Here is a 14,087-nt window from a genome sequence, read left to right on the forward strand (position 1 = left end):
ACTGTGTGGAGCATGCACCATGTTTTTTTAATGCGTCACGAACAATGTAGAAAAATACTGAATAACAAAAGCAGTTTTGTTAAAAGGATACAGCAACTGGATATAGGGGCACATTACATTATTTTTAAAGGTAAGTTACAGTTTAGCCACCTTTACCTTATCAAGCCAATGCTAGCGACCTAGCCAAGCTAGCTAGCAATTCCAAACATCACATACTACCAACAGCGTGAATGTCCTAAAAACATGAATTTGTTATTAGTTGTTGATATATAGCCTAAATGGTAGGATAATGTACACACAGTTTGTAATGGTTAATCCTTTTCGTTATATAGTTAACTTTAACCGTTAGGTGTGTTATTCTGCTATAACACCACTGGGTCATTTTACAAGCTAATATTTTAGGGTTTTTTTCCTGTCAGGATGAGTGAGGCAGGCTGTGTGGTGAGGACCAGGTCGATATGATTACCTATCTATCTATCTATCTATCTATCTATCTATCTATCTATCTATCTATCTATCTATCTATCTATCTATCTATCTATCTATCTATCTATCTATCTATCTAATTAATTAATTTAAACACTGATTAATATTTTTTCTCTCTTTTTTAAAGAGCATAATGTAAAATATTTCAGCATGAAAGCTCATATTTGTAATGTGTAACAGCTTCCTATATCATAACTACATCTCTGCTGTTTGTAACAAATCAAACCGTGTGTAAATCGGATATAAAATGGTAGAGTGGTGATTATTATAGATGTATTAAACACCTTAATCAGTGTAAATTAATGCTCTGGGGAATCGCTAGAAGCGCGTTTTCTTTACTTGCGTAGTTTTGGCACTAATTTAGCTCCATAGGTGGAGTGGAGACAGCGAGGCACCGAAGGACAAAAAAATGACGTTGTAAAAATACTGTGGGCTCTGCGACACTTTGCAGAGCACAAGCGCAACGACAGGGAGGCAGAGAGACAGCGACATACTGAAGGAAAAAAACGGATCCCAAATAGGATCCTAAAACGCTCCCATTGTGGAATCGTTCACTTCAAAGAGCCGACGCTTAGAGCTGCATCGTTCTCGAACGACACATAACTGCTGAGCAGAGCTAGGAGAAGATCCAGTGCTGGTGGTGTAAATGCTGCACATGCTGAAGGTGGTGAAGGTGGTGTGGGTGTAGGAGTGAATGTAGAACAGCGTGTTAAAGAAAGAGAGAGAAACTTCTCCATACCTTCTGTAGTTCAGCTGATCCTGCTCTTCCTCCTCAGGCGCTGCGAAAGAACTGCAGAGCCCGAAGCTCAGCCTCACTCGGGTTATGTAGAGCTCCGCCCCCTCCATATCACATTACACCCCATCACCGCGCTGAATGGAAGTAAACAGCTAAAACTCATTTAAAACAGCGTAGAACTACTTCTATGGGGCTTTTCTTTCATTTTACAAATTAGAATAAAGTATTTCACTAAAATAGGAAAGAAAATATTTTTTAATGTGACACTTACGAGTGGTAGCTTCTAGCCATTTTTACCCATGCACTTATACTGACTACGCCACTCCCGTTAAAAGGTGGGAGAAACCCAAAAGGAATGTGAAGCCCTCCCCCTTCACAGATCCCGACTGTGTTAAAACAGTCTATAGAGGCAGAGTTTAAAATCAAAAATACTTTTATTCACAAATCATCAAAACACAAACATAAAACCCACAATGAATCTCCACTGAATTGGTTGACACTGACAATACTTGGCTTTAGCACATGAACACCAGTTTTGGATGGAATAAAGCAAACCAAAAATAAAGGATCCACAAACCCCACAGCTTAACACTACACTGCACACCACACCAAACAAACCATAATGGGGAGGACTAGCTTGGATTCTTTCTTTGGTAACTTCAAAAATACTGTTCAACAAAACACACTAGATGAAAAGAAACTCAAATGTGGCAGATTATTAATTGGAAAAAAAAAACCCCACAAAACCCACAAAGTTACTGAAACCAATGAAAAAAGAAAATAAACTAATTTAATTGAACCCAAAAAACAAAGAATTACAAAATTAAACAAAACTTAGCTACTACAATAAATTATGCAGATAGTCATAGCCAGAAAACAATGCAAAAAAAATAAATAAAAATAAATAAATAAATAAAGCACCAAAAAAAAATAACAAAACAAAGAAACTGCAGAAACTAAAGCAATCAATACAGAAATTATAAGGAAAGAAATACAGAAACTATCAAAAAAAAAACCCATAAATGGACCATCAAAAACAGTAGAGAACCATTAAGAAAACAGTAGAAATGACATTAGAAAACAAGATTAGAAACACAGTAGAAATCAGGAAACAACAGAAAACAGTGGCCAATATCCTCAACTTTCAGCCATGCACACGTCCTGCCAAGACACACATAATTATTCAACATTTATTTATTTATTTGTTCATTAGCTCAACCAAATTAAAAATGTTACATACCCTTGCCGTCTTGAGAGAAGCACATGGAGGGAAAGGGAAAATCAGGAGCACCCCAGCCTTCTTGTGAACTTGCACAATGAATACTAAAAACCCAGTTAAAAAAATATACATAATATATAATTTTACTACAACCCTAAACAATACAGACCTTAAGGTACTTGGAGTGTTGTAAAATAGCTGACTTGTACAACTGTGTACAACCACTGCAATACACAACATACCTCTTTCCAATGTATGATGAGAGTCAAGTGAAACAGCAGCACCTGCCCAAAACATTAAAACACTGCACTATCCAGCAAAACCTACACAACACAAGCACTTCATAAAATCAGCCAGATAGCACAGATAAGTATAAGCTGCTACAAAAACTAATTAAAAACATTACCTTCTCTTGCTGCTGCTGCTGCTGCTGCTGCTGCTGCTGCTGCTGAAGCACGTAATGGCGGCCAGGTACTCTCCCCACTAATGAGCTCACCTGCAGCGCTCGTTGGAGTTTTATTTATTGAAATATCTTCTCAGGGCAGCATGTCATACGATTGGCTCTGGGAGACAGCCAATCGAAACACTGGGGGGCGTGGCTATCAGTAATTTGTAATTTGCGCCAAACGGCAATCCCTACGGAGCAACGAGGCGGAGAGGACCACGAGAGTTAAATAGAGTAAGGGAGAATCCTTGAAATAAAGAGGTAAGTGCAGGCGTAATAGCAATTTGACATGTTTTACTTTTGGGTATTTTAAACAAGAGAAAGCATAGCAGTTGAGAAGTTATTTCATTGAGCTAGCTAGCACGGTTGATAGCTGACTGTCTGCTTAACTTTACCTTGAAATTAACCACAACCTGCTAACATGCTAATCTAACTTGCCTTCTAATAGTAAGAGACTAGAAGCAAATGCCTGAAACGCTGGTTTCTGAGCCTCAGCTCTTAAAACACCTGCATTTTAACTACTGGGCTAGCTAGCTAGCGTTAGCTTGCACAATTTAATCCATATCCTTTTAACAGTTTGCCCTTTTCTGTAGCTTACAGCTCCTAAAGCAGCTTGTGGTGGTTTTGTTTATATTCTGTTCTTAGAGCAGCTTACAGCACAGCTCCTCTACATTCTGCTCCTAAAGCAGCTTGTGGTGGTTATATTTATATTCTGTTCTTAGAGCAGCTTACAGTACAGCTCCTCTATATTCTGCTTCTAAAGCAGCTTTTGGTGGTTTTGTTTATATTCTGTTCTTAGAGCAGCTTACAGTACAGCTCCTCTATATTCTGCTCCTAAAGCAGCTTGTGGTGGTTATATTTATATTCTGTTCTTAGAGCAGCTTACAGTACAGCTCCTCTATATTCTGCTCCTAAAGCAGCTTGTGGTGGTTATATTTATATTCTGTTCTTAGAGCAGCTTACAGTACAGCTCCTCTATATTCTGCTCCTAAAGCAGCTTGTGGTGGTTATATTTATATTCTGTTCTTAGAGCAGCTTACAGTACAGCTCCTCTATATTCTGCTCCTAAAGCAGCTTGTGGTGGTTATGTTTATATTCTGTTCTTAGAGCAGCTTACAGCACAGCTCCTCTACATTCTGCTCCTAAAGCAGCTTGTGGTGGTTATATTTATATTCTGTTCTTAGAGCAGCTTACAGTACAGCTCCTCTACATTCTGCTCCTAAAGCAGCTTGTGGTGGTTATATTTATATTCTGTTCTTAGAGCAGCTTACAGTACAGCTCCTCTATATTCTGCTCCTAAAGCAGCTTGTGGTGGTTATATTTATATTCTGTTCTTAGAGCAGCTTACAGTACAGCTCCTCTATATTCTGCTCCTAAAGCAGCTTGTGGTGGTTATGTTTATATTCTTTTCTTAGAGCAGCTTACAGCACAGCTCCTCTACATTCTGCTCCTAAAGCAGCTTGTGGTGGTTATATTTATATTCTGTTCTTAGAGCAGCTTACAGTACAGCTCCTCTATATTCTGCTTCTAAAGCAGCTTTTGGTGGTTTTGTTTATATTCTGTTCTTAGAGCAGCTTACAGTACAGCTCCTCTATATTCTGCTCCTAAAGCAGCTTGTGGTGGTTATATTTATATTCTGTTCTTAGAGCAGCTTACAGTACAGCTCCTCTATATTCTGCTCCTAAAGCAGCTTGTGGTGGTTATGTTTATATTCTTTTCTTAGAGCAGCTTACAGTACAGCTCCTCTACATTCTGCTCCTAAAGCAGCTTGTGGTGGTTATATTTATATTCTTTTCTTAGTGCAACTTACAGTACAGCTCCTCTATATTCTGCTTCTAAAGCAGCTTGTGGTGGTTTTGTTTATATTCTGTTCTTAGAGCAGCTTACAGTACAGCTCCTCTACATTCTGCTCCTAAAGCAGCTTGTGGTGGTTATATTTAGGGCCCGAGCACCGAAGGCGCAGGCGAAGCCTGCACCGGAGGTGCAAAGCCCTATTGTTTTTGGAAGGATTATTATTATTATTATTCCGGACACTTTCGCCCATTTTTGAGGCATTTCCGATACTCGAAAACTCACGCATTTTGGCACAGGCCTCAAACTCGGCGAAAATTTTAAAGTTCCATAGAGCATGGACTTTGGCGTTGTTCAGGAGCTCTATAGCGCCCCCAAACGTCGGCAGTGGCCGGGATGAAGTTTGTCCAATGTGCACCAATTTTGGTACGCTCATTAACCTCCTCATAAAGAACAAGGATCACTTGGTTTTATTTGACTCCGCCCAACAGGAAGTCGGCCATTTTGACAGGAAGTCGCAAAAAAAAAAGTTTCCCGCTGGGTTTTGGAGGGGTTAAGATGTTTGAAAACTCCTAAAATTTTACAGACCTATTTGGCTTTGGCCATACTTTGACCTTAAATTAAAATTTTGTATGTTCGTGTTTCATCAGCTCTCTAGCGCCACCTATTTCATATGACATGTTTGGAAAGCGCTCAGCCTCTTGATAATTGGCAGATTCAATAAGGCCTCGAAGTGATTTAGATATATATTGTCATTTTTGTCGTGTGTAGCTAGATGACTCTACAGCGCCCCCTATTTGGTTCGGCTAATTCATTAGCCGTGGCCTTCTCAAAAATTCTCCAATATTCTTGATATTTGGTAGAAAAATAGATAATATGATTCCGCACATTTTACCAACTGGCGTGCATTAGCTCCGCCCACCAGGAAGTCGGCCATTTTGGAATTTGTGAAATTTTTACACATTTTTCACATACTCATTCGAACTCCTCCTAGAGTTTTTGTCAGATTACCTCAAAATTGGGTTTGGATAGTCTCCAGACATACTTGGTGCTAAATTGCGAAGGAATAGTCGATAGCTCAAACGATGACATAATGGCGGGCAATAGATTTAATGGAGACGTAACATTAGCCCAAATAGAAACATTAGCATGGTCAGAACACAGGTGTTTGAAAAATCATGAAACTTTACAGAAACATAAAAGACATCATTACACACATTGTCACCATGGGTATCATTGACTCCGCCCAACAGGAAGTCGGCCATTTTGAAAAACGTGCATTTTACACACATTTTTTGCATACTTTGTCGAACTCCTCCTAGGGAATTTGGTGAATACTCTTGATATTTGTCAGCAATAAACTACTACCATCCGTGATGATAAATTGCGAAGGAATAGTCGATATCTTAAACGAGAACGAAATGGCGGACAGTTGAATTGCTTGAGATACCCCATTAAAATAGGAAGTAAATACATTCTGGTGTTGGTAGGTGTTTGAGGAGGTTAAACAGGTTGAACACTCACGAAACTTTACAGGCCTGCTTGATTTAAGCAGTACTTTGATTAAAAATTGAAATTTCATATATACATATTTCATTGGCTCTATAGCGCCACCTAGGTTTCAATGCATATTTGACATTACGGAAATGCTCAAAAACTCTTGAAAATTGTCAGATTCCATAAGATCTAAAAAACACTTTACAAATATTGTGATAATTTTTTCATGTGTAGCTAGCGGACTCTACAGCGCCCCCTAATTCGTACGGTTAATAAATTAGCTGTGGATGTGTCAAAATTTGTCTAATCTTCTCAAATTTTGGTAGGAGCGTAGATATTATGACTCTGCACATATTTGCATTTGGTTTGTATTAGCTCCGCCCAACAGGAAGTCGGCCATATTGGATTTTGTAATATTTTTACACTTTTTTTCACAAACTCATTTAAACTGCTCCTAAAGTCTTTGTCAGATTACCTCTAAATTAGATGAAAATGAACATCAGACACAGTTGATGGAAATTGCCAAAGGAATAATTGATCGCTAAAACGGTGACGTAATGGCGGGCAATTGATTGACTAGAGACGCAACACTAAACCAAAGTGAAACCATGACACAGTCAGAACACAGATGATTAAAAATTCATGAAACTTGGCAAAAACACAAGAGACATCATTAGACACGTTTTCAGTATTGGTAGGACTGACTCTGCCCAACAGGAAGTCGGCCATTTTGAAATATCTGCATTTTACACACATTGTTTTGCGTATGTTGTCAAACTACTCCTAGCAAATTTTGTTGAATTCTCTTGATATTTGGTAAAAATAAACATTGAACATATCTGATGATAAATTGTGAAGGAATAGTCGATATCTCAAACGAGGACGAAATGGCAGATGGTTGAATTTGTGAGATGCCACATCAAAACAGGAGGTGAAAACCTAGGTAATGCTAGGTGTTTTGAGGAGGTTATAACGAAGAAAAACTCACAAAATTTGACTGGCCTGCTTATCTAAGGCTGTTGTTTGATGTAGAATTAGAATTTCAAATACATGTATTTTAACAGCGCTATAGCGCCACCTGTATTTTAAATGGATATTTCACATGTTTAACAGGATAGAAAACTCTTGAAAATTGGCACACTCAATAAGACCTTAAAATTACTTTGACCGGTTTCTCGGTTTGGCCCGGTACGATATGCGCTGTTGTGCGAGGGCCCTACGTCCCCCTGTGACAGGGGGACAACTCGTTATATTCTGTTCTTAGAGCAGCTTACAGTACAGCTCCTCTATATTCTGCTCCTAAAGCAGCTTGTGGTGGTTATGTTTATATTCTTTTCTTAGAGCAGCTTACAGTACAGCTCCTCTACATTCTGCTCCTAAAGCAGCTTGTGGTGGTTATATTTATATTCTGTTCTTAGAGCAGCTTACAGTACAGCTCCTCTATATTCTGCTCCTAAAGCAGCTTGTGGTGGTTATATTTATATTCTGTTCTTAGAGCAGCTTACAGTACAGCTCCTCTATATTCTGCTCCTAAAGCAGCTTGTGGTGGTTATATTTATATTCTGTTCTTAGAGCAGCTTACAGTACAGCTCCTCTATATTCTGCTCCTAAAGCAGCTTGTGGTGGTTATGTTTATATTCTTTTCTTAGAGCAGCTTACAGTACAGCTCCTCTACATTCTGCTCCTAAAGCAGCTTGTGGTGGTTATATTTATATTCTGTTCTTAGAGCAGCTTACAGTACAGCTCCTCTATATTCTGCTCCTAAAGCAGCTTGTGGTGGTTATATTTATATTCTGTTCTTAGAGCAGCTTACAGTACAGCTCCTCTATATTCTGCTCCTAAAGCAGCTTGTGGTGGTTATGTTTATATTCTTTTCTTAGAGCAGCTTACAGCACAGCTCCTCTACATTCTGCTCCTAAAGCAGCTTGTGGTGGTTATATTTATATTCTGTTCTTAGAGCAGCTTACAGTACAGCTCCTCTATATTCTGCTTCTAAAGCAGCTTTTGGTGGTTTTGTTTATATTCTGTTCTTAGAGCAGCTTACAGTACAGCTCCTCTATATTCTGCTCCTAAAGCAGCTTGTGGTGGTTATGTTTATATTCTTTTCTTAGAGCAGCTTACAGTACAGCTCCTCTACATTCTGCTCCTAAAGCAGCTTGTGGTGGTTATATTTATATTCTTTTCTTAGTGCAACTTACAGTACAGCTCCTCTACATTCTGCTCCTAAAGCAGCTTGTGGTGGTTATGTTTATATTCTGTTCTTAGAGCACCTTACAGTTTGCAAGTTTTTTGTAACTAATTTTAAAACATTTAGCTTAACATTCACTTTATGCCTCCTTTTTACAGTTTGCAACACTTATGTTGAATTTTCATTGAATTCTCTCTAAGAGTTCTGTTTTAAATTCCCACAGGAATATTGTCCTACTTCCTGTAATGTACGGTAGGTATGTCTTAATACTGGATACACATTGATGATTTGTGAGTATCAATTTGAATTCTGTTTAGAATTTAAAATTATATAATATATTAATTTGTTTTTTTCATTTATACAGACCTTGAGAAACTAATGAAGAAGGATGACGTCCCTGGCCATATTCTTTTGGGACATGTGGGGCTGTTCCCACTAACTGTAGACAGCTTTCGGTCATTGTATGGCCCAAACAGAATTTCAGATGAGGTATGTATAGCCTGAAACACACCAACATTGGACCTTTGCACAGGGAGCCACTCATAAATTCTTTGCCATTACAATTGCATTTGTATATTGCAATATTTTTATTCTTTATTTTCTGTACCACAATGTAATGTCTGGCTTTTAATTTTAATGATGTATTTCTTAGAGCATGTTTGAATAAAATGTGCTATTTTTTTTCTGCCATCATCACATATCTGGTAATGCAAAAATAAATTTGCGTCTTAATTTTAGTGCTGTTAGAGTTAAATGTTTTAATGTAGTTGAAGTGTATTGGTTTTACTTGGTGACGCAAAAATGATCCACAATCTTGCTGTAAAATTTATTGTAAAAGACAAATAGATAAATTCTCCACATGATTTTCTACTTTTCATTTCACTCTGTCCATCTATCACCAACCTTTCGTATTCCCTTTAATAAAACATCTTTCAGGACAAGTTGGAGCACAAATGCACCACTGTTTTCTTTATTTTCATGACTATTTACATTGTAGATTCTTACTGAACGCATCAAAACTGTGAATGAACATGGAATTGAATGAACGTGGAGTTTTGTACTTCACAAAAAAGGTGAAATAACTGAAAACATGTTTTATATTTTAATTTCTTCTAAATAGCCACCCTTTGCTCTGATTACTGCTTTGTACACTCTTGGCATTCTGAAATGGTTTTCCAAGAGTCTTGAAGGAAGGAGTTCCCAGAGGTGTTTAGCACTTGTTGCCCCTTTGCCTTTGTTGCCCCTTTGCCCCTTTTGCCCCTTTGCTCCAGCTCACCCCAAACCATCTGGATTGGGTTCAGGTCCGGTGACTGTGGAGGCCAAGTAATTTTTTGTTAAGTACATAAAACTCCACATGTGTTCATTCATAGTTTTGATGCCTTCAGTGAGAATCTACAATGTAAATAGTCATAAAAATAAAGAACGCATTGAATGAGAAGGTGTGTCCAAACTTTTGGCCTGTACTGCATATTACTATTATTACCCCTACTTTCTTTGTTTCCAATGTGTGAATTCCTCTGATATTTGTGTATACTGACTTCTGTGCACTGATGTCTTATTTGTCAAAACTGTTGAATAAACAACAATTTGCTTTTAGATCATGGATGCCCTTTTCCACATTAAGAGCAAGGTAATGTGCTATTTCATATTTTGCAGTGTTATTTTTTTACTTAACATTCTTGAATATTAAGAAAAAATGGCCTCTGCAACATTCATAGGGTGATTTGGATCTTCTTGCCATAACGACCCATAGCATGTCAAAGATCCTTGATGGGTGCAAAAGGGCAAGGAGTACATACTTCATGAAGGTATAATTAACATTCTTAAAACCTGACGTTTTATATATATATATATATATATATATATATATATATATATATATATATATATATATATATATATATATATATATATATATATATATATATATGTGCGTGTGTGTGTTAAGACACAATCCTTTCCAATATTATTTTGCTTTCAAGACTGACAAACTACAAAACTACAAAAGAGTTATGGGTCCTTACCTAGAGGGAGATCACTGGACCTTTGTTGTAAGTAAATCGGTTTTGCAAATCATTATTTAAGTGTTTGCTTGCAGTTAGGTTGAGTATTTGAGGTAATTGTGGTGTCACAATGATTGTGAAGGTTTGAAGCAAGGAACAGATGGATCAAGCAGTTTAAGTACATCTTTTTAAATTTAGATTACCCTATTAATCGGTTCAGTTCTTACTCATTATCTATATAATATTTTATATATAACTTTTGAATATTTGATGCTAATTGAAATCTCTAGAATTGTGACTTGCTCTATATTTGTCTTTGTTTTAGCATTGCAACTTGGAAAGTAAAGAGATTGTGTATTGTAATTCCTTTGGAGAGTCAAAGGAGAAATGTGAAACCATCAGAGACACCTGGGAGTAGGCAAAATCTTTCATTAATATTTCCTGTCTTTCATATTGCATATGATTTCACTTTCACTGTGACATTTTATATTCTGTTTTTGTCTTTTAATAGACTGTTTGCAAAGAGGAGAGATATTCTTGGTCCATGGACAGTCAAAACCTTACCACATTCAACACAGCTGGATTCCGTGTCATGTGGAGTTTTCACCATAATGGTAAATTAATGTGGCACACTTATGTGTTTTAAGTTTGAGAACCTTTGAACTTAAAGCAATGATATTTTTGGGTTTTAGTTTGCAGAATGTGTTCTTGATGGTAAGGAGTTTCCCAACATCTGTATACTAAACAAACGTAAAGACCTGGCTTCTGAGCTGTGGGCAGGACTAGGTAAAGGCTAATTTTTGAGATTTCATTTATTTAACATCTGTACTCATAATTTCAGCTAATTTCACATGACTAATAAGATAATTGATTTACTCAGTTTGTATGCATTCCTTAGATCACAAAAGAAATTATTGCAGTTGTGGTGAAAGATTCCTGCCTAAAGATGGGGTACAACAACATTTTAGAATCTATTAATTATTTGTTAATGTCCATATTTAATTTTTGTCAGATAAATATTACTCATTTAATTTTATTTTTTTTATTTTCATTGATGTCTCTTCTCTCTTATGTACAAGGTTAAATGCAGTGCCTGCAGTGGGTATTTTCATGGCAAGTGCCTCAAAGCAAAAGGCCAGTGTGTCATCTGTGCAGGTATGTGCAGCTTTTTTAATTAGGGATTTTTAAGCGTTCCTATTCATTTGGTACCCTCCTCTACCTGCTTTGTTGTGGCTTCTTCTCTCAAAGGATAAATTCTTTGGATATTTTCAGCTGGCTGTAGCAGCACTGAGCAGGTGAACACTGATGTCTGTGAGACCAGTCAGAAGAGTGGGTATTCGTGTAAGCTCACTGGATGTTTAAATTAGGAAAAGAGAGACAAATCAATGCATTTTAAGGAGCCTATGAGTATTTATAGGCATGCTTTACTATACAATATTAACTTAAATGTTTGTAATTATTTTTTTCCCTGTCTTCAAAAAGGTGTGGATGAAGACCAGATCACCCTCAGGGTCTGTGACATGGGTCAGTATCAGCTCATACATTATGCACCATTTAATGACCAAGCTTTTGTTTTACACAGGCTGTGGTGCTACACTTCCTAGGACTTCAGTCTTTATTGGTTTGTATAGGTTTGCATTTTTGGAAGGTTTGCCAAAACAACTGTCAATCTCACCATTTTACATGTCTGTTTGTTCTATACAGTCAGCTGTGAAACTGAGGAGCCACATGAGGAGGAGCCACATGAGGAGGAGCCACATGAGGAGGAGCCACATGAGGAGGAGCCACATGAGGAGGAGAGAAAAGGTATTTATAAAAAGTAATAATACAAAATAAAGATGCAGTGTCTGTGTAAACTGCTTATAATTCATGGACATTATACATTTACACATGACTTTTTACATCTGTTGTTTTTGTGGTATTTGCACAGGTCAGGTTAAATTGTAATAACTCATTGTACTTTGCCATCCTACTCTGTTTGAATGTGTACATTTACTGACATTGCAGATGGGTTCTATGTAGAGAGCCTTCTCAAAGTTGCAAGCTCCAAGAAAGTTAAAAGGTACATACAGAGTGCTTATTCATCAACTTGTTGCATGAGTAATAAAGATAAATTTGTTTATGGAACAGATACATTTTCCGGATAATCATCATACAGGAAATGCAGACAAAAAAAGTGTCTTAAAACTTGGTACCACATTCCGCAACTCAGATAATTTTGGGATGATTGTACTGATTTTATTGTACAGGCACTTTGTAACAGTTGCAGAGCTACAGAGGAGATGCTCAGCCCCAGAAAACTACTCTGCCAACCTCATGGTCACATACTTGAGGAAGGCAAAACATAAGAAAAAGGAGTTAGAAGGGCAGTTGAGACAGGCAGGAGTGCAACCTTCTAAATATGCAGCAAACACTACTATGTGCTCCCGGCTGGTGGAAGGTAACATTTAGGCTTAGGCAGTACTTTCTGAGGTTGTAAAAAACGTGTTTCTGTTCTGAGTACATAGTTCATTCTTCACGTAAGGTTGAAGTAATATATTTAGTGTTTCAGTGAATGGATAGACAGTTTGTATTTTTTCTTGTACATCACAGATGAGTGCAAAAGTCTGGCAGAGGACCTTGGACAGCTCACAAAGCACATCCCCTTTGAAAGCATTGGGAAAAGACTGGCTGAGGGCAACAAAAACATACCATCTGCTATTGTAAAAGTTGAAGAATTGAGGTAAATTTCTTATACTTCTAGTTTCCTTTGTCTTCCCTACGTTACACACACATGCGGCAAAAAGTACCACTGCATTTATATATACAGGCAGAAAACAGTGTGAATTGAATTTCTTTTGATTACATGTTTCACACTATGCAAATGATGACTTATTTTTGTATGTTTGCAGTGCTGAACTACAGGAAGTGGAGAAAGTCCTTAATGAACACTTTGAGACCTATAACAAGGTCACACACACGCTTGGGCCCAGTGTCAGCCATGTGGTGTTCAGTTTGATAAAACAGTGCCTAACTGCAAAAATGACTGCTCTAGAAGAGATGAACAGCTGCTGATCAGCTTAGTTGTTTTTTTTTGTACATATGCACATTGTTCAAATTGCACATTGTTTAAAAAAAAAAAAAAAAAAGTTTGTGTTATCTGGCAGTTCTTGCTTAGCAAACTGAAGAGTCAATTCTGTGATTGGATAGCTTTTATGCCCAGTGGGTTGTAATACAAACGTTTGTAGTACAAACGTTCTGGATGCAAATTTATCTGTAGTAGGCCAGTGTAGCTGCTGGTTTCTGTTCAGTTCACTTCTTTTAATTAGCTAGGGGGAGTACCACAAATCAGGTTTTGTCCAGTTCCTTTCTAGGTCTCAGTACTTGCTAGATTTTCATTGGCATTGCACTTGTCATGTAATTCTGTTTTTATCTTTCTAGGTTTTTCTTTTATAATTTTTTTTATCATTTGCTCTGGCAGTATCTCAACTGGAGTTTATGGCCTATTTGTACTTGACATTCATTTGTGCTAGTGACAGAACACTAAGCATTTTTGTATAAGTTGCTCTAAATAAGAACAGCTGCTTAATGCTGTAAAATTTAAAATTATAAATACTCTTGAATATCTTGTTTCTTTCCTTTGTTGTTTGTTTATATTTCTATCACTGCATTTGAAAATATTTCAACTGTGGCGTCATACAACCTGATTGGTATAATGATGAAGTTGAATTTAATTGAATACT

At 37.2% G+C, this 14,087-nt stretch overlaps 7 protein-coding genes across 16 annotated transcripts in view; 4 read left to right on the forward strand and 3 right to left on the reverse strand.

The window, feature by feature from the left end:
• LOC125801340 (zinc finger protein 239-like) overlaps window positions 1-1,250 on the reverse strand; it is a 130,278-nt gene extending 129,028 nt beyond the window's left edge. The window contains exon 1 of the mRNA XM_049477902.1: window positions 1,226-1,250. The gene's annotated coding sequence lies outside the window, so the exon portion shown is untranslated. The remainder of the gene's footprint in view (window positions 1-1,225) is intronic.
• The window catches only part of LOC125801241 (zinc finger protein 484-like), a 356,394-nt gene that overhangs the window by 220,112 nt on the left and 122,195 nt on the right, over window positions 1-14,087 (reverse strand). Inside the window, exon 1 of one of the 3 annotated variants that reach the window (XM_049477659.1) lies at window positions 1,226-1,314. The exons of the other annotated variants lie outside the window; for them this stretch is intronic. The gene's annotated coding sequence lies outside the window, so the exon portion shown is untranslated. Of the gene's footprint in view, window positions 1-1,225; window positions 1,315-14,087 lie in introns of those variants that run through there. 3 annotated transcript variants of the gene reach the window in all.
• Window positions 1-14,087, forward strand: part of LOC125801208 (zinc finger protein 484-like) — a 207,810-nt gene that overhangs the window by 161,071 nt on the left and 32,652 nt on the right. The gene's annotated exons all lie outside the window — the stretch shown is intronic.
• The window catches only part of LOC125801394 (zinc finger protein 585A-like), a 196,469-nt gene that overhangs the window by 115,571 nt on the left and 66,811 nt on the right, over window positions 1-14,087 (forward strand). The window lies entirely within an intron of this gene.
• Window positions 1-14,087, forward strand: part of LOC125801308 (zinc finger protein 154-like) — a 224,299-nt gene that overhangs the window by 56,718 nt on the left and 153,494 nt on the right. The gene's annotated exons all lie outside the window — the stretch shown is intronic.
• LOC125801636 (zinc finger protein 658B-like) overlaps window positions 1-14,087 on the reverse strand; it is a 116,303-nt gene that overhangs the window by 40,305 nt on the left and 61,911 nt on the right. The gene's annotated exons all lie outside the window — the stretch shown is intronic.
• On the forward strand, window positions 2,954-13,972 carry LOC111196873 (uncharacterized). 8 transcript variants are annotated; one of them, XM_049477453.1, is made up of 18 exons: window positions 2,960-3,147; window positions 8,586-8,618; window positions 8,727-8,851; window positions 9,960-9,992; window positions 10,081-10,170; window positions 10,345-10,413; window positions 10,691-10,779; window positions 10,877-10,979; window positions 11,058-11,151; window positions 11,264-11,316; window positions 11,445-11,520; window positions 11,638-11,706; window positions 11,848-11,889; window positions 12,070-12,171; window positions 12,373-12,427; window positions 12,615-12,805; window positions 12,958-13,087; window positions 13,257-13,972. In XM_049477453.1, exons 3-18 carry the CDS (start codon window positions 8,741-8,743, stop codon window positions 13,417-13,419), a joined length of 1,470 nt encoding a protein of 489 aa, XP_049333410.1. In that variant the 5' UTR covers window positions 2,960-3,147; window positions 8,586-8,618; window positions 8,727-8,740; the 3' UTR covers window positions 13,420-13,972. The 8 variants fall into 8 exon arrangements, with proteins under 8 accessions (XP_049333415.1, XP_049333410.1, XP_049333408.1 ...); XM_049477451.1 differs by having other exon boundaries at window positions 2,961-3,147; window positions 8,586-8,614; XM_049477452.1 differs by having other exon boundaries at window positions 2,961-3,147; window positions 8,586-8,614; window positions 11,638-11,694.

This window comes from Astyanax mexicanus, chromosome 4 (genome assembly GCF_023375975.1).
Source record: "Astyanax mexicanus isolate ESR-SI-001 chromosome 4, AstMex3_surface, whole genome shotgun sequence".
Classification (NCBI taxonomy): domain Eukaryota; kingdom Metazoa; phylum Chordata; class Actinopteri; order Characiformes; family Acestrorhamphidae; genus Astyanax; species Astyanax mexicanus.

Coding starts and splice junctions, on each gene's coding strand:
- LOC111196873 (XM_049477451.1), top strand. Junction 11,152..11,263: donor TGAGCTGTGGGCAGGACTAG/GTAAAGGCTAAT, acceptor TGCATTCCTTAG/ATCACAAAAGAAATTATTGC. Junction 12,806..12,957: donor GTGCTCCCGGCTGGTGGAAG/GTAACATTTAGG, acceptor TGTACATCACAG/ATGAGTGCAAAAGTCTGGCA.